Source organism: Martes martes (genome assembly GCF_963455335.1).
Source record: "Martes martes genome assembly, chromosome: 13".
NCBI lineage: Eukaryota > Metazoa > Chordata > Mammalia > Carnivora > Mustelidae > Martes > Martes martes.
The window spans coordinates 83,501,047-83,519,675 of record NC_137901.1 but is presented as its reverse complement, the minus strand read 5'-3'; the positions used below and the strand labels follow the sequence as shown (position 1 = coordinate 83,519,675).

The 18,629-nt window shown below is 42.6% G+C and overlaps 1 protein-coding gene and 1 pseudogene across 2 annotated transcripts in view; one reads left to right on the top strand and one right to left on the bottom strand.

The window, feature by feature from the left end:
• PTPN11 (protein tyrosine phosphatase non-receptor type 11) overlaps positions 1-18,629 on the top strand; it is an 80,560-nt gene that overhangs the window by 4,767 nt on the left and 57,164 nt on the right. The window contains exon 2 of the mRNA XM_080821919.1: positions 17,305-17,427. Coding sequence (XP_080678045.1) covers positions 17,305-17,427 — 123 coding nt within the window. The remainder of the gene's footprint in view (positions 1-17,304; positions 17,428-18,629) is intronic.
• Positions 10,383-11,059, bottom strand: LOC308354158 (charged multivesicular body protein 4b-like; annotated as a pseudogene). The gene has a single exon. The product of its transcript is annotated as a charged multivesicular body protein 4b-like (transcript).

Below are 18,629 nucleotides of genomic sequence, written 5' to 3'. Positions count from 1 at the left end.
GCTGTTTCATTGATCTGTTTATCTGTCCATATGCCAATTCACATGGTCTTGATTATTGTAGTTTTATTATAAGGCTTGAGATCAATGTTAGTCTTCCAGCTTTGTTTTTCTTTTTCAAATTATTTTTAACCTTGGTATTAATTCAATCAAATAGTTATTGAACCAGGCAGGATAAAGCAGTAAGATTGGCAAAGATGCTATTCATTTGGTTGAGAGAGGGAGAGAAAAGAAAAACCTGCGAATGAAGATTACAATTTCAGGTAGTAGTAACTGCTGGGAGGGCAAAAAACAAAACAAGTGGGGATAATGTTAGTTTGATGAGTTTAGGAATGATCTGTCTGAGGAGGTGACCATAGGAGTTGACTCCTGAGTGACCAATATTATTCTCAGTTTCGTTTTGCCTAATTATCAAAATAATTCCTTTTGGTGTGTTTAAGATTAGATTTTATATGCATTCAGTAATTAAAATGTCAGCATATTCAGTATACTGCTATTTCTCAACATCGTAAATAGGGAAATGAAGGCAGTGAACAATGAAATGACTCCCCACCCACCCCCCTACAGGTGATTTAGCGGTGGCAGTACCGAATTTAGATTTTTGAGGTTGCTCGTGTGCACCACTCTGCCTTGTTCAGCTGACAAAATTGCCTGCATTCTCCAGGTGCTCTTTCAGCATATGGCAGGTCCTTTACATTCTCCCCTCCCTTTTTTTCTTTTTAGGATTGTTTATTTATTAGAGAGTACAAGCAGGGATAGCAGCAGAGGGAGAGAGAGGGAGAAGCAGGCTTCCCGCCGAGCAGGGAGCCCAACATGGGACTCGATGCCAGGATCCTGGGATCATGACCAGAGCCGAAGGCAGACGCTTAACTGACTGAGCCACCCAGGCGCCCCTACATTTGCTTTTGTTCTTCTGAAAGATGATGTACGGTGACTTGAGCCGAGAGGAGAGGAACGTTTAGCTTGTTCTCAGACTCCAGGCTTTTTGGTTTATCTGTTGCTGGTCAAGTACGTTTTGTCCCAGGCTCTCCCTGGTGGCCATGTTGGTTTCTCTCCTGGGGAAGTAAGGAAACTTGCCTTGCTGAAAATTAACAGGCCTTCGCCTTCCCAGTTGCGACTGGGATGACTTTATTAATGTTGTGTCCCGATGTCAGCTCCGGGTTTTGGCCAGAACTGCTCAAAGGCAGGGGCTACTGCTAAGATTTCTTACCCTTCTTGCGCATGGTCAGTGCAGAGACTTGGAGAACACACAAGATCCTGAAAAAGCAGAGCCAGCTCAAGTTTGTGATTGTTACTAGTGGGCCTTAGTGTACTTTGTTAGGTAGCTATAGAACAATAGGATACTGTCCTTATTCCTCTTTCCCTCTGGGAAACAGACAGCACTTGCCATCCGATGCTGACATTTCTAAGACTAGGCAGATACTGCCTTACCTTTAAGACAAGGCAAATGCTCACGCTCTGTGGGAGTTGTGGACTGCGGCCAAGGCTTTAATACCCTGAACTGGATTCAAACTCCCTAAATGGGATCTCAGTTCACTATTGCGATTCGGAGGGTTGTGTGCATTTTGCAAACTTATATGTGCCGTGGGCCTTGACAACGTTGAAATGTGGAAGATGTTATTCATGGTTGCAAGGAGCATTGAATTCGGAGAGGGAGACAGACTTGTGTGCCAGCATCAAATGAGTTTGGTAAAGCTAGTACCAAACTGAAATAGAAATTTATCAGGAGAGGATATTCTGTTTAGAATACATATGTACATGTATACATATATATACACTGTATAAGTCTGTATATACACACATAAATATATACAGACATATGATATGTTGCTTGGAAAGGTAGTGGATTCTAGATGCAAGTCTTTATCCTCCCATGGAACCATTCTTCTTCTTCTTCTTTTTAAAATATCTTATTTATTCCTTTGAGAGAGAGAGCACAAGCAGGGAGAGAGGCAGAGGGAGGGATAGAAGCAGACTCCCTGCTGAGCTGGGAGCCCGACATGGGGCTTGATCCCACGAACTGGAGATCATGGCCTGAGCTGAAGGCAGATGCTTAACCATCTGAGCCACCCAGGCCCTCCCCATGGAACCATTCTAATGAAACATTGATCCACTCACTCAAGAACTATTCTTGTGGGATTACTGTGTGCCAGGTGCTGTGCTAGGCCCTCGGTGTTCAGGTGTTGGGAAACAGTGAGTGTGGAAGGGCTGAGGTGGGGGAAGTTCTTGGAGCACTTTAGAGCAGAAGGGAGCATACTGAGGACGCTGGGGAGGTAGGTGGGGACTGGACCACACAGGACCTTATGAGGTCTTCGAGGGTCATGTGGACCATGGCGAGGAGCTTGGATTGTATTTTAAGAGCGGCGTAAAGCCATAGAAGGATGTGATCAGGGGAGTGGCATGAGCTGGTCAGTTTAAAAATATCCCTCTGGCTACTGGGAAGGAAGGATTGTAGGAGACACGAGTGGACTCAGGGAGAGCAGACAAGTGAGAGAGAGGCTTTGAACTAAGGTAGAAGCCGTTTGTAGAAAGACTTTCAGAGGCAGTTTGCTTTTGTTGCCTTGTGGTCAGAGCCGTGGTGCTAAGCACTGAAGCTCCATGAGAAGGTGTCATAAAGACAGAGCTATCCGCTACCATTAAAAAGCTGCCTCAACAACTTTTTTCTAGCTTCTGTTACTTAGACTGCTTATCCCCATTGACTGCCCTTTCTTCGTGACGTACCCTTTTCCTATAGGATATTAAAATTTAATTAGAAAAGAGGAATATTCTTATAATCTGCAGCAAGTACCAAACTATAAACTTTCTCCCCAAGGATGAAGATAATGATTTTTTCAGAGCAGCTGGTAAGAAAGATATACCCAGTGTCACTTTATATTTAGTCAAGAAACCGAAATTAGACTTTGGATCCCTGGTTTAAATTCTCTTCTTAGCATGGCAGCCTTGAATAAGAATAAGTTCCTGAAATTATTGGCCTGCTTGACTGTTTCCCCACACCACTGGGGGAAGAGGGTGCATAGATAAAACAAAATATTCAGCATCATTGTATTTTCTTTTTGGTTCATCAGCATTTTTTTTTTTAAGACTCACTTGACATAAATAAGTTCCTATCCTCAGAGAGCTAAGGCTTTGCAGAATCTGCCTTCACCGGACAGGGAGGGTTGGGGGTAGGGAGGTGGGTGGTTATCTAGATTCCTGGTGTGATTTCCTAGCAAATTGTTTGGATTTGTAAACTCCCCTGCAGGCAGGGATTCTGTCTTTTGGTTCTTCAAGCTCTCTCAGGCTCCTGTGTTTTAGGCATTTTGTTTTGGACATGGATTTGTGGCTCTTTCTCACAAGTGGTGGTGTATATGTGTGTGCGCGTGTGCACACATGCTTTCAACTCCTTGGAAGAGATGGGTGGTACCTGCCTAGGCCATGTGTGACCTGAGACCCTTATTAAGTAATAACGCCAGAAGGTGGCCAGTTAGAAGGGGTTGTCAGGGGCAGCAGGTTTGCATATGTTAGAATGAGCAGAAGGGGGACACTTTTCCTTCCCTCTTCCTTCCCCATGTGACTTTTTCTCTACTTCCCTCCTCCCGATGTCTTATCCTACCTGTTTTTTTTTTTATCCAGCCCCCCCAGTTTCATTCCGTCAACAGCCATTAATTAAATGCCTAGTATGTACATGGGAGGACTGGAAATGTATCTGTTTCTTCTCATCTGATACCCTTGGACCCCTGGTATTAATCACTTTGTTGATAAATTCAAATGGAGTTCTGCTAATTTGCATTTTCCCATCTTTTCAGGTAATGTAGATGCATTTTTGCTGCTTTTTTTGGGGGGGGTTAGACTAACCTCTACTGCTTACATTCACACCAGGTGGGAAATGGGGCCAGACTTCGAGATGTGTGGCCTCAGTACCTAATATTACAATTGTTCATAATCCTTGAGGCCAGCCTCATAATATTAATTCTACTGTTTGTCTTTACCCTCCCTAATTCTAAGGGATGGAGTGAACTCCAACTTCTCCTTAGTAGTAATAAGCATGCTACACATCACAGAATTCTCAGTGACTGAACACAAATATTAAATGTAAGTGGGAACAAGTTTTTGGTGATTACCAGTGCTTTTTGAAAAAATTGCTAAGGAAGAAGAATTTAAAATAAAAGCTCTCAAGTAGGTAGGTTATGGACTAGAACTTCTTAATTTCTAATTATATGCTATTTGAAGTAGTGTAGGGATAGCCCCTGAACCCTGAAGTTAAGCTTATTAAAAGGCAGTGTAACGTAAATGATACATATGTCAGAATGGCCTGTGTGATACTGACATAATTACGCCTGAGAAGTATCTTTCCTGCTGTCTTCCACCAGTAATAATAATGATAACAAAGGTGATAGCCAATGTTTATTAAGCCCTTGCTCTGTCCGGTCTTTGTGTTAAATGCTGGTTACAGTTTCCCTTGTAAACATCACCCTCCTCTGTTCATTCTTAATAACATGATCGGTATAATTGTAAGTTGTAAAGGAGATAATAGAGTTTATTTAATAAAGGGGTAAAGAGACAACCGTTGGCCTTATCTCTTGCCAATCTACGTGATGGGTAGAGTGGTGTTTACATACACGTTCCGCAGTGGAAGTCAATTTATAATATCTTTTGCACCCTCAGCACCAGCAGGATACTCTATGTAAGCGTTATTTCTGTGAAACATGCAAAGGTGAGAACATGTGGTTACAATAAGACAAGCTGTGGGTTTAGATCCTGCTTTAGAAACTTTTAGAAGTAAATAGGAGAATGTAATGGTTACATTGGCACATGGCATTCAGTAAATGTTGCCGTAATTTTAACCAGCCTTAAAGTATGATAGCCAATACAAAATTATTTTGGTCTTGCTATCGGAACTGGTTCGCAATTGCTGAAAAAAAGCCTTTGTAATAAGCGTGGAGAGATCTTCTTGATTTCATAATTTGTAAGTTCTTATTTAAATATATAATATTATTGGTAGTAAAACTGTAAATCTGTCTTCTTTCTGTCCCCATACTCTCTCTCCATGTAAGTTCTCATCTCTGTCTTCTCCCTGCCATCCCTTTTTGGGACCTAGTATAGCCAGCTTCAGGGATAAGGATGGATAACTTACTGATGATGGGAATCATGCTGGTGTCTTGAGCAAATGGATTTTTCAGAAAATTTAAAAATAATTTTTAACTTTACTTGGAATTTGTTTTAAACTTTGAGAAAAATTACAAGAATAAGAATAATGCAAAGAACATGCATATGGATGGAATACCATTTACCCAGATTCACAACTGTTAACTTCCCATCCCATTTGCTTCACATTGTGTGTGTGTGTGTGTGTGTGTGTGTAAATACACATATATAACATTGTATACTTTTTTTCTTCAAAATTTGAAGATAAATTACATAGATTGTAGCCCTTTGCTCCTAAATACTTCAGTGTTTATTTTCTAAGAATAAAGTTATCTTTTTTAAAAAAGATTTTTATTTATTTAACAGAGAGAGAGAGAAAGAGAGAGAGAAAACAAGTAGGCAGAGGGAGAGGGAGAAACAGGCTCCCCACTGAGCAGGGAGCCTGACATGGGGCTCGATCCCAGGACCCTGGGATCATGACCTGAGCTGACGGCAGACACTTACCTGCCTGAGCCACCCAGGCACCCCATCTTTTAAAATTTTTCACTAGTAATTTTACCATTGGTAATAATCCTTTTTTCTTTTAAAGGATTTTACTTATTTATTTGACAGGCAGAGATCACAAGTAGGCAGAGAAGCAGGCAGAGAGAGAGGGAAGCAGGCTCCCTGCTGAGCAGAGAGCCCAATGCGGGGCTCCATCCCAGGACCCTGAGATCATGACCTGAGCCAAAGGCAGAGGCTTTAACCCACTGAGCCACCCAGGCACCCTGGTAATAATCCTTTTATCTAACCTGTTGTATTCCAGCTGTGCCAATTGAGCCAATCATGTCCTTTATAGCATTTTTTCCCCTCTTCTAGTACGGGATTCAGTTGTATTTAGTTGTTAGATCTCTTTAATCCGGAGTACTTCTACAACCTTTTGTCTTTTATGCTAGCGATCTCTCCCCCTTCCGCTTTTAAAATAAAATATTTCTCATTTTGAGTTTGTCTGTTTCATCATTACTAGATTTCAGCCAGAGTACTATGTAGGCGATATTGTATCCTTCTTGGAGTATCCTATCTCGAGATGCATGATGTAAGCTGGTGATGTTAATTATCAGTAACTACCTGGTTAAGGGTTTGTCCACTTTCTCCTTTGTATAATATTTTCTCTCTTTTTTTCTTTCTTGGTGAAGATTTTATTTATTTATTTGTCAGAGAGAGAGAGAGAGAGAGAGTGAGCTTGCACAAACAGGGGGAGCAGCAGGCAGAGGAAGAAGCAGGCTCCCCATTGTGCTAGGAAACAGATGCGGACCTTGATCCCAGGACTCTGGGATCATGACCTAAGCCAAAGGCAGATGCTTAACCAATTGAGACACCCAGGCACCCCATATTTTCTCCCTTGTAACTAAGCAGTGATTGATGAAGACACAGTATAAGACCATCCTGCCCCCGCCCCCTCCCCCCCCAGTTTCTCCCTAGACTTAGCACCCATTGATGGTTCTTGCCATATCCAGTCTTTACTGTGATGCTTGCTAATTGCATAAAGGGACATTTAAAGTTATACTTCAGGGGCACCTGGGTGGCTCAGTCTTTAAGCGTCTGCCTTCGGCTCAGGTCACGATCCCTGGGTCCTGGGATCGAGTCCCGTGTCGGGCTCCCTGCTCAGTGCAGAGCCCGTTTCCCCCTCTTCTACTTCTCTTGCTCGTGTTCCCGCTCTCGCTGTGTCTTTCTCTTTCAAATAAATAAAATAAATAAAATAAATAAAATCTTTAAAAAAATAAAGTTATACCTCAGTTTTATACAGCAGTAGCTTTTTAAAAACAGATACAGAAATTTTTTTTTACGTGCTTTGAAATATTTCTTTCCGAATTAAATTGCAAGATGCAAAAACATAAACCTGTGCCTTATCCTGACCTTTTCCAATCCAAATAATTAGGAAGGGGAAAAAATTTAATATGTTTATAAAAATGCAACTCATATTAGTAAATGAAAATACATATATTTCTTTCAAATATGTTTGCTTACTGGCTTTGTTGAAGGGAAAAACAAATCCAGAATATAGGTGTGATTTTTTAAAAATGCACTTAATAGAAAATTATATTTTCTTCTGACTCATAAATTAAAGCCTAAAACTAAACAGTTTATATTCTATCTACCAGAACCCTGGTAGAATGGTTGCCAAACTTTGTAGCGATGTTTATGACTTTGGTTCTTTTCTTCCAATGTCTCGATTAAATATAAAATTTCATTGCTTTAAATGGGATTTGTTTATGGGGGTGCACAATTTGGTCTACTTTATTTAGCTTGTCCTATAGAAAGAACCCTGAGCCCCTGTTTTGTTTTAGAGATAGTGCAAGGTGGGGGAGGGGCAGGGAGAGAGGGAGAGAGGATCTTTTTCTTTTCTTTTTTTTTCAAGATTTTATTTATTTGACAGACAGAGATCACAAGCAGGCAGAGAAGCAGGCAGAGAGAGGAGGTAGCAGGCTCCCCACTGAGCAGAGAGCCCGATGTGGGGCTCGATCCCAGAACCCTGATATCATGACCTGAGCTGAAGGCAGAGGTTTTAACCCACTGAGCCACCCAGGCGCCTCTTTTTTTTTTTTAATTAAGATTTTATTTATTTATTTGACAGAGATGTTTATTTATTTATTTATTTATTTGACAGAGAGAGAGACAGCAAGAGAGGAAACACAAACAGGGGAAGTGGGAGAGGGAGAAGCAGACTTCCCATGGAGCAGGGAGCCTGATGTGGGGCTCGATCCCAGGATCTTGGGATCATGACCTGAGCTGAAGACAGACGCTTAAAGACTGAGCCACCCAGGTGCCCCAAGGGAGAGAGAGTCTTAAGCAGGTTCCGCACCCAGTGCGGAGCCCATTATGGGGCTGGATCTCACGACACGGAGATCATGACCTGAGATGCAATCAGGAGTCAAGTGCTTAACCGACTGAGCCACCCAAGCATCTCATTTGTTTTTTAATATGTATTTGTTACCATGGTTATGAACACCTGCACATTTACAGATGAGGGGCACACAACAAAGCTGGGTGAAGTACTGTAAAGGTACAAGAGTGGTAACAGAGACACAGAGATAAAGAGAAGCAGACCAAGAGTTCTTTCCCTCCTGGTATGGTTAAGATATCAAATTTAGGGTTTTCAAATGCTTTGGGAGGCTTTGGGACATGTTTTTGCCTTATACACAAGGTGTCCTGGACCTGTGCCTAAGGAAATTCTTTTTTTTCTTAAGATGTTATTTATTTATTTTAGAGAGCATGTGTGCACACACACACAGGAGAGGAGGGAGGGCCAGAGGGAGAGGGAGGAACACACTCTCTGCTGAGCAGAGACCCTGACCCAAGGGCTCAGATCCCAGGACCCTGAGATCATGACCTGAGCTGAAGGCAGACACTCAACCGACTGAGCTACCCAAGTGCCTCTGCTTTGGAAATTCTATTAAAATTGTAACAGCATACAGATAAGGGAAGATAACCACCTTAGCGCTACAAATTAGATAAAAATTGTGTACTAGAAATAATTTTTTTTTTTTTTTTTGAAGAGCTAGTGGGGCAGGTCTGAAGAGAGCCTTTGCCAGCTGACACTTCTCTTCTGACAGCCTCTTGTGACACCACCTATGACCTATATCAATGGGGAACTGTGGATGTGGGAGAGTCCTGACAGGCGTCCCTACTTTCCCACAACGGCTGCTTTTGTCCTTCCTTTCTAACCACAAATATTTAAGGAATCATGTGTTAACCCCTTTGTGTGGAGCTGGAGGTACACAAGGTACGGTAGCAGACAGGTTCTCTCTCTTGGGAGCTGCCAGTCAAGTCTTTAACCTGGTATTTGGAGGAATGTGTGATTAGATTTCGTGTTGATATCACTGAGGGGACCCTCAGGGTACTGTGAAAAGGTGAGATGGGAGCGTCTGAAGAAAAGCACGTGCAAAGGCCACATGGGGCATATTTGAAGAAAACAGAGAAGTCACCAGAATAAGAGAGTCAGGTTGGAGGGCACTTGGGTGGCTCAGTCCGTTAAGCATCTGACTCTTGATTTTGGTTGAGATCATGATCTCGGGGTTGTGGCTATGTGGTCATTTGGGAGTCTGCTTAAGATTCTCTCTACTTCTCCCTCTCCCTCTCCCCTCTCATGCTCAATCTCTTTCTCTCTCTCTCTCTCTCATAAATAAATAAATCTTAAACAAAAAAGAGAGAGAGAGAGAGAGAGAATCAGGTTGGGGCCACACCTTGCAGGGTCCTGTGAAAATCTGTGCCTTTATTGTAAGTATTTTTTTCTGCCTAAAAACTAAATTCCTAGTTCCAAAGGTGAAACTCTTAAGGGCTGGTTCTGTGCTAAGCATTTTATGTGTATTAACTTATTTGTGTCTCACAACAGTGCTATGAATTAAGTTTTTCTAAGCATAGTGAGAAACCCCAAAATCATAAAGGAAAAAAACCCGATAAATTTAACCATGCCAAGGTGAATTTCTGTGGAAAAAGAATACCACCGACAGTGAAAAGTGCAAAAAGCTAAGATGAATATTTGCCATATAATAAAGAATTTGCATATAATAAAGAATCATTTTCTGGTTATACCAAGGGCTCCTGTAAATCAGTAAGAAGAAAAAAAAATGCAAGAGAAAGCGAACAATGAGAAACTGACAACTCACAGAAAAGGAAGAAAAAGGGGCTCTGAAAACATAAAAAAGTGCTTAGTGTCACACAGAAATGCAAACTAGAATGGTACTTTTTTCCATGAATCAGATCGACCAAGATGAAAAAATTTGGTAATATATGCAGTATTGGCAAAAGTGAGAGAAAACAGGGGCTTTCACACTCAATTTATGGGAGTCGAAACTGGTACCTTCTTTTGAGTGCCGCTGGGGAGATTTGTCAAAGTGAAAGGCAAACTTGCCAAAGCAATTTTCTGAAAATCTAATTTACGGATGTACTTGAAAAAGTGTATAATAATGATTGTAAAGGATGTCTTCTGCTGTATTGATTTTTTTTTTTTTTTGGATTTGCAAATACAGTTTATTTTGCAGAAATTCAACATTATAAACAGCAGGCACCTCCCACCCCACCCTCCACCCCTGCCCCCCTCCCCGTCCCGCTGGGTGCAGAGCATGCTATGCGGGGAGTGAGCAGTGATGCAGCCCTACTGCTTTGGAGGGAGTTTCAGGAGTGATGGAACCTGCCTGCACATGTCCTGCCCCCACTCCCTGCCCCCACGCACCTCTCCACTGCACAGCCCACCAGAGTCTGTCTGGACTACACTGGACCAGTTAAATGGATCCAGCCCAGTTCTCCAATTCCTTCATGTCATCCTCTTACTCTTCCTTCTTCTTGCTGGGTTTTGATGGTAAGGTTATAGAGGGAACATTTGATAGAGGGACTGTTGCGGGTCCACTGATTTCCAGCAAATTCTTTTGTCTAGTTCTTCCTGTTCTAATTCTTCTAATTCTGCCATGAGCTCATCCTCATCAAACTCTTCTCCAAATCCTACAGGTTTTGAAATAGCTGTTGAAAGCTCCTGTGCAAGTTCTTGCTGGTCAGCAATGTCCTGCCTTAACTCATCAATTTTGTTGATGGCCGTGTTGTTGTGGGCAGCCTTCATGGCCTTAGCAGCAGAGCCCATGTTCTTGAGCACCTCGTTGTTGGTTCTGGCGTTCTCCAGGGCCTCCTGCTGAAACTCGATGGTGGATAGTGTGCCATCGATCTGTGCCAGCTGCTTTCCATACCTCTTCCTTCGCTTCGGTGCCTGGAGGCCCCGAGGGCTTCTTTCTGTGCCGGGCTTCTTGGTGGCGGTCAGCTCCTGCTCCAACTTCATCTCCAGAAACTCCTGCCTCTTACTTGGCATCTCCAACATGTCCCACAGCCGCTGGATGGCATCCCAAGGGGTCAGGCCGCCCTTGCTGGTCTTACCCGCTCCTGCTCCAAACAGTTTCCCGAACGGTGACATGGTTTCTGCTTGCCAAGCCAGCCTGTGCCTCCTGCACCAGCTCTGCTCGGGTCCAGCACCTGCTCCCCTTGTCTTTTTTTTTTTTTTTTAAAGATTTATTTATTTTAGAGAAAGCGAACGCACTGGGGGAGAGGCAGAGGGCAGGAATCCAAGCCCACTCCCCACTGATCACAGAGCCCAGTGTGAGGCGCAGTCTTACAACCCTGAGATCATGACCTGAGCCAAAACCAAGAGTCGGATGCTTAACCGACTGAGCCACTCTGCTGTGCCCCTCTGCTGCATTATTTGCAATAATAAAACCTAGGCAAACTATAAATGTCCTATAATGGGGATTAAATTCTTGGGAGTATATTCATACGATGGAATATTGTGTAGCCATTAAAAAGAATGTACTGCTACAGAAGGATCTTCAAGTTGTAGTAAGTGAAAAATATTGGGGTGTACAGATCAGGAGGATTCCACTTGTGTGTGCTCATGGAAGCAATAGTGAGTTTGCACCCATGCGTTTGTTACTATGTCCGTTTTCTGGTTGAGTTAACAGGGAAGTGAAATCACTAGTCCATGTTCACATAGCTGGGATATGAACGAGGGCTGTCTAGCTGTAGCCCTTGAGATTTTTCTCAAGGCCAATCAGAATGATGTTTAGATTCCCCCTAAAACACTAGTGAGATGGTATAGGAAAAAGTAAAAATAAAATGAATTTCAGTTAATGTAAACAGCAGGAATGTTGATAGATTATTCCTTGTCAGAACAACCTTACGTTTATTTTTATGATTGTCAATAATAGTACCTAACATTTAGTGCTTAGTGTGCACCAACACTTGGACAACTAAGCATCTCGAACTTAACACATACCAAATCTAACCCTTGATTTTGCTCCCCCTACCCATTCCATGTTTTTTTTTTTTTTTTAGCTGCTAGAGTTTTTTTTTTTTTTTTAAAGGTTTTATTTATTTATTTGACAGACAGAGATCACAAGTAGGCAGAGAGGCAGGCAGAGAGAGAGGGGGAAGCAGGCTCCCCGCTGAGCAGAGAGCCTGATGTGGGGCTCGATCCCAGGACCCCGAGATCATGACCTGAGCTGAAGGCAGAGGCTTAACCCGCTGAGCCACCCAGGTGCCCCCCTTTCCATGTTTCCAACCTTCTAGTTGACTAGACTCCAAACCTAGGAGTGTTCTTCTTTCTTTCTTTCCCATTCCCTGTATAATCCTTTAGGAAATCCTCTTGGCTACCCTGAAGATATTCCTAGTTGGACTTTGATCACTCCTCCCACAGCTGCCACCTTGGTCCTTTTACCATCATTTCTTATCTGGATTGTTTATCACAGTGGCTTTCTTAACTGACTTGTGTGTTTCCCCTGTGCAGTAGTTTGAAAGGTGATTTAAAAATGTAAGTCAGATTGTGTTGCTCCTCTGCCTAAACCTTCCAGTCCTTAACCATTTCACAAAAAATAAAGGTTGAAGTTTTTATAGTGTCTCCAAGGCCCTACATCTTCTAGCTTTTCATTACCTCACTGGCCTCCTCTGCCTTTCTATCCCTTGCCCATTTTGCCCCAACCACACTGGCCTCTCGCATACATGTCATATACTGTCTGCTCACTGCCTGGTATGTCCCTCTCCTATAAACAGGCATGTTGCTGTCTTGCTTCTTTGACGTCTTGTTAGATGTTACCCTATCACTGAGCCCCGCCTTCCCTCCATGTAGCCTGTATTAAGCAGCCTCTCTCGCTGCTTTATCCCTCTTTTTTTTTTTTTTTAATTTTTAAAAAGATTTTATTTATTTTATTTGACAGAGAGAGTGTGTGAGAGAGCATGAGCAGGGGAGAGGGGCAGAGGGCAGAGGAAGCAGATTCCTTGCCAAGTTGGGAGCCTGATACGGGCTTGATCCCAGGACTCCGGGATCACAACCCAAGATGAAGGCAGATGCCCAAGTGACTGAGCCACCCAGGTGCCACACTTTTTTTTTTTTTTTTTAGGATTTAATTTATTAATTTGTTAGTGAGTGTGCATGAGTTGGGGGAGGAGCAGAGGGGCAGAGAGGGAGAAAGAGAGAATCTCTAGCAGTTTCCCCACCGAGCAGGTAGCCTGGTTTCTGATCTTGATCTTACGACTCTGACATCATGACCTGAGCTGAAACCAAGAGTCAAGGGTTGGGTGCTCAACTGACTGAGACACCAAGGTGCCCCATTACTTTATTCCTCTTGTAGCAGTTATCATCATGTGACATTTTATTTAGTTACCTTTTTTTTTTTTTTTTTAAATCTCTCCATTGCAAAGAAACCTTCTTGAGGGCAGGGTTATTCTGATAACTGGCATGTGGTCCTCATAGCCTGTGTTGGGTATCCGCTGTTTGTGGCATGAGTGAATTTAGTAAGCCCTCTTTTTTATTATCCCAGTTTATTCTTTTTTAATTTTCATTTTTTATTTATTTTATTTTTTGCCCAGCCCCTATTCTTTTTTTTAAAATAGCTTTCATGAGATATAATTCATATACCATATGTATTTAAAGGACACAGCTCAGTGGTTTTTAGTATATTCACATACTGCACTATAATCTTAGGACATTCCCATCACCTCCAAAAGAAACCCTGTACCTATTAGCTATCCACCTTCTCAAAGCAAGCACTAATCTATTTTCTATCTATGAATTTGCTTATTCTGGACTTCACATCAGTGGAATCAGAACATGTGGCCTCTTGTGTCTGGTTTCTTTCCTTTAGCCTAATATTTCTGAGGTTTATCCAAATTGTAGCATTTATCAGTACTTCATTACCTTTTTGTTTTAAAACTATTTTGCTTATTTATTTATTTGAGAGAGAAAAAATACAAGCAAGGGGACGGGCAGAAGGAGAGGGAGAGAGAGAATCGCTCAGGCAGACACTGCGTTGAGTATGGAGCCCAATGTGGGGCTCGATCCCACGACCCCAAGATTCTGACCCGATCCAAAACCAAGAGTCTATTGTTCAACCAACTGAGCCATCCAGGTGCCCCCAGTAATTTGTTACTTATGATGGCTGAATGATATCATACTGTATGGATTCTCAGTTTATTCTTGAATGGAACATAAGAATTACCATTGCAAAAAAAAAAAAAAAAGATCAATCCTTGGCTTTTTGAGGATGCTGAGTCCAAGGAGGAAAGAACTTGCCCAGGTCATGAGCTAGTAAGCGGTAGAGCTCAGATGTGCACCTGGGTCTGGGTGAGTGGAGCCCTAACCACAAGGCTGCAGAACTCTCAGTGCCCTTAATGCATGATTTACGACAGCTTTTCCCTCTTCCCTTCTTTCTCCTTCACTGTCCTAACACACTGTAATTGGGCCAATATTTGTAGAGAAGTCTCTTGAAAGTTCATTTGATTATCAGTGCCAGGACTCTACGTTTAATAATGATGTACGTTCCCTGGAGTATTGAATTAGCCTATAAAGGTCAGATAATTTGACTTCAGAAATTACTCTTTTTACCACAAATCTTGGTGACTTTCGGAATCCATGAAGGAAATCTTGCTGGGAACTAGAGAGGAATTCTCTGAAGTGGATGGCATTCATGGTGGACTTCGTTATTTGTGGGTTTTTTTTTTTAAAGATTTATTTATTTATTTGACAGACAGAGGTCACAAGTAGGCAGAGGCAGGCAGAGAGAGAGAGAAGCAGGCTTCCCGCCGCCAGAGAGCCCGATGCGGAACTCGATCCCAGGACCCCGGGACCATGACCTGAGCTAAAGGCAGCGGCTCAACTGACCGAGCCACCCAGGCACCCTGGTTTTTTTTTTTTTTTTTTTCTTTTAAGATTTTATTTATTTGGGGCGCCTGGATGGCTCAGTGGGTTAAAGCCTCTGCCTTCGGTTCGGGTCATGATCCCAGGGTCCTGGGATCGAGCCCCGCATCGGGCTCTCTGCTCAGCGGGGAGCCTGCTGCCTCCTCTCTCTCTCTGCCTGCCTCTCTGCCTGCTTGTGATCTCTGTCTGTCAAATAAATAAATAAAATCTTTAAAAAAAAAAAAAGATTTTATTTATTTATTTGACAGAGATCACAAGCAGGCAGAGAGGGAAGCAGAGAGAGAGGGGGAAGCAGGCTCCCTACTGAGCAGAGAGCCCGATGCCGGGCTCGATCCCAGAACCCTGGGATCATGACCTGAGCTGAAGGCAGAGGCTTTAACCCACTGAGCCATCCAGGCGTCCCTATTTGTGTGTTTTTAAAAACTTTTTATTCTGGGGCGCCTGGGTGGCTCAGTGGGTTAAGCCTCTGCCTTCGGCTCAGATCATTATCTCAGGGTCCTGGGATCGAGCCCCGCATCGGGCTCTCTGCTCGGCAGGGAGCCTGCTTCCTCCTCTCTCTCTCTGCCTGCCTCTCTTCCTACTTGTGATCTCGCTCTGTCAAATAAATAAATAAAAAACATTAAAAAAATAAAAAAAAACCCCACTTTTTGTTTTGAAATAATTTCAAATTTATACAAATGTTGTAAGAATAATACAACTTCAGTGCACTTTTAACCCAGATTTAGCAGCTAACATTGTACCACATTTGCCTCCCCCCATATATATATATATATACACACACTGTATCTATAACTTCACTCTGAACCATTTGAGAGTAAGTACCAGATAAGATGTCTTGTTATTCTAAAATACTTCAGTATGTATTTCCTAAAAACAGAGACACAGACATAGTTAACAGTATGCTTGTCAAATCAGGAAATTTACATTATAATAGTATTATCATCAAATTTCTGCCTCCCCCTGGTCAGTGATACGCCCAGAAAGAACCATGCAGTGTATTCTTGTGTCCTATTTCTGGCCTGTAATCTGGAAAGTTCTTTCTTGTCTGTCCCCTCCCCCTTCACAGTTTTGACATTTTTGAGGAGTATGTGCCAGTGAGTTTGTAGAATGTCATGCACTTGGGGTTTGTCCGATGTTCCTCCTAATTCGATTAGGTAATGCATTTTTGGCAGGAATAGCACAGAAATGGCACGTGTTCTTCTCAGTGTGTGTTGTCAGGAGGCACATGATGCCAGTTTAATCCATAACCGGTGGTGTTAACTTTCATCAACTGGTTAAGATAGAGTCTGTCAAACTTCTCCATTGTGAGCTTCATGAATATTCATTATTTGTTAATTAATAAGCATTTTGTAGGGAGGTTCTTTGAGTTGTTGTAAATACCATCCTTCCTGAAATGTTCACCCACCAGTTTTAGTGTTCTCTGATGATTCTTGCCTGAATCATTCGTGTGCTGGTTACCAAATGGTGATTTTCTAATCCTTCTATACCTTCTATACTGCTTATATATTATATTATATATATATATAGAATATTATATATTCTATACTGCTTATATGTTATTCTTTGTGATTCTATTGCAAAGAGCTTTCCCTTTGTTCCCATGTATTTTTTGTTTAAGATTTTATTTGTTTATTTGAGAGAGAGAGAGCCAGAGCTCTAGCAGGGGGAGTGGCAGAGGGGGAGGGAGAAGCAGGCTCCCCGCTGAGCAGGGCACTGTGGCATGGTAAGGTATGCCAAGCTCATCTTACTTTTTTAGTGCCCCAGACCTGGAATCAGCTCTTTCTCCAAGGAACCCAGTTCCTTTTGTTGGAGAATGGTATTTAGAAATCATGATAACGGGGCTGGTTATGCTGATGGCTTCTGGGGTATCATTGCTTCCAAGCCCTTTTGGAAGAGAGAACTAGGAAGATACGTATGCATCTGCCTGCACAAAAGCACATAGACGTACACAGAACCATACATCTGTATTTCTGTAGCCATCTCTATATGTGTATTAAAAACTAGAGTTTACATTGCCTCCAATTCTAATCTGGTTTATTCTGGTTTTCCCCTTTCCATATTTGCATCCTCTCTCTAATAGTGAGAAACCTGGCTCTCATTATCCTTAATATGTTTATTTATTCACTAGTTTCTTTCTTTACTTGTTTAATTCTACTCCATGTGTTCAATCTCCTGACCATATGGACTATTTTTCAGGGCGTTGGGCTCGGCTTCATACCCATACCCCCATCCCCAGTCCCACTGACCATGCCCCTGGCCCCACTGACTACGCTAGCAGGATCCCAGGCTCCTTCCAAGAGGAAGTCAAGGCGGGGGGGCGGTGATTAAGGAGAAGAGGGGTAAGAGGAAGGGAAGGTCCTATTTTATATTTTTATTAGCTGCTCTACTCATGGGCATTTTAGCTGTCATGGTGTGGAAAGTAGTGCTTTCCGGAGAATTTTGGTTTTCATTGCTCTATTTTTCTCTCACTCAAGATGGTTTCACCCAAACATCACTGGCGTGGAGGCCGAAAACCTGCTGTTGACAAGAGGCGTTGATGGCAGTTTTTTGGCGAGGCCCAGTAAAAGCAACCCTGGAGACTTCACCCTTTCTGTCAGGTAAGTTGGAAGAAAAAGAGGGCGCTGCAAGGGTTTTTCCGGTGGGAAATGTTGAACCCCCCCAGGACAACTTGCTTTCCTCATTGAGAGTTTGAAGGCCTGCCTGCGGGCCTGTGGTGAGGCCTGGTCTACGTGTCAGATGCGTCTCAAGCCCACTTGCGAGGCTCAGGCGTGGCCTCCTGAGAGTGGGCACGTGGGAATGCGGCAAAAGGGGTGTCATCGTGGGCATTTCTTCTCCCTTGAGGAAACCCCTGAGGGTGAGGTGGACAGAGTGTTGCAAGTCCTTAAGCCACACAGTGCTCCATCCTGGTTCTAGTCGTCCTGAACCTGCTGGCCTGCATTTTTCCTTTTCCTTCTGTTGATTTCTTTTTGGGAAAATTGCTTTCTAAGAGTTACTTCAGATCAGTTTTCTTTTTCAAGTAATTAACATCACTGAGGAAGTTGTGGTCCCTTTTGTTCCCCTGCCCAGTCCCGTTCTCCTCCCTCTTTCCCCAGAGGAAACCACCATCGAGAGGTTGGCATATATCCTTCCTGAATGTGTTTTTATAGTTGTACTGTCTTGGCGCTATTGTGAACAATATAAAGTTGGTTTGTGTGTTTTTAGAATTCACATACATGGTCTTGTAATATATCTGCTATTCTGCAACTTCCTTTTTAAAGTTTTTGAGTTCTCTGCTGGTACATATAGATCTAATTATTCCTTTTAATGGCCAACATAATTTACTTACTTCTTAATTAGAAAAAATAATAAAAGCAGATTCATAAAGCAGTAGAGTTACAGCTCCTCGAATAATCTAGAGGAAAGGGAATAAGTACATAAGAGAAGGTCAGTCTCTAGAAAAATTCTGTCACACTTGCTCTTAGAGACATGTAACAGGATGCTGGTCATACTGTTCAAAAAACTTTAAAACAAACTAAAAACAACTCAGTGTCCCACAATAGAGGGATGGATAAACTGGTCGGTTTATTTAGGATCCCCTTCGGGACTTGGGAAATATCTTTTTGGGTTAGGTTAGTTTTTTGAGGAACCCCTGTCCTTGGCTTTTACTTGTGTTCTTCTTCTTTTTTAAGATTTTACTTATTTATTTGAGAGAGCGCATGCGTGTGAGAGCATGAGCAAGGGGGAGGGGGAGAGGAAGAAGCAGACTTCTTGCTGAGCAGGGAGCCTGATGCGGGGCTCGATCCCAGGACCCCGGGATCAT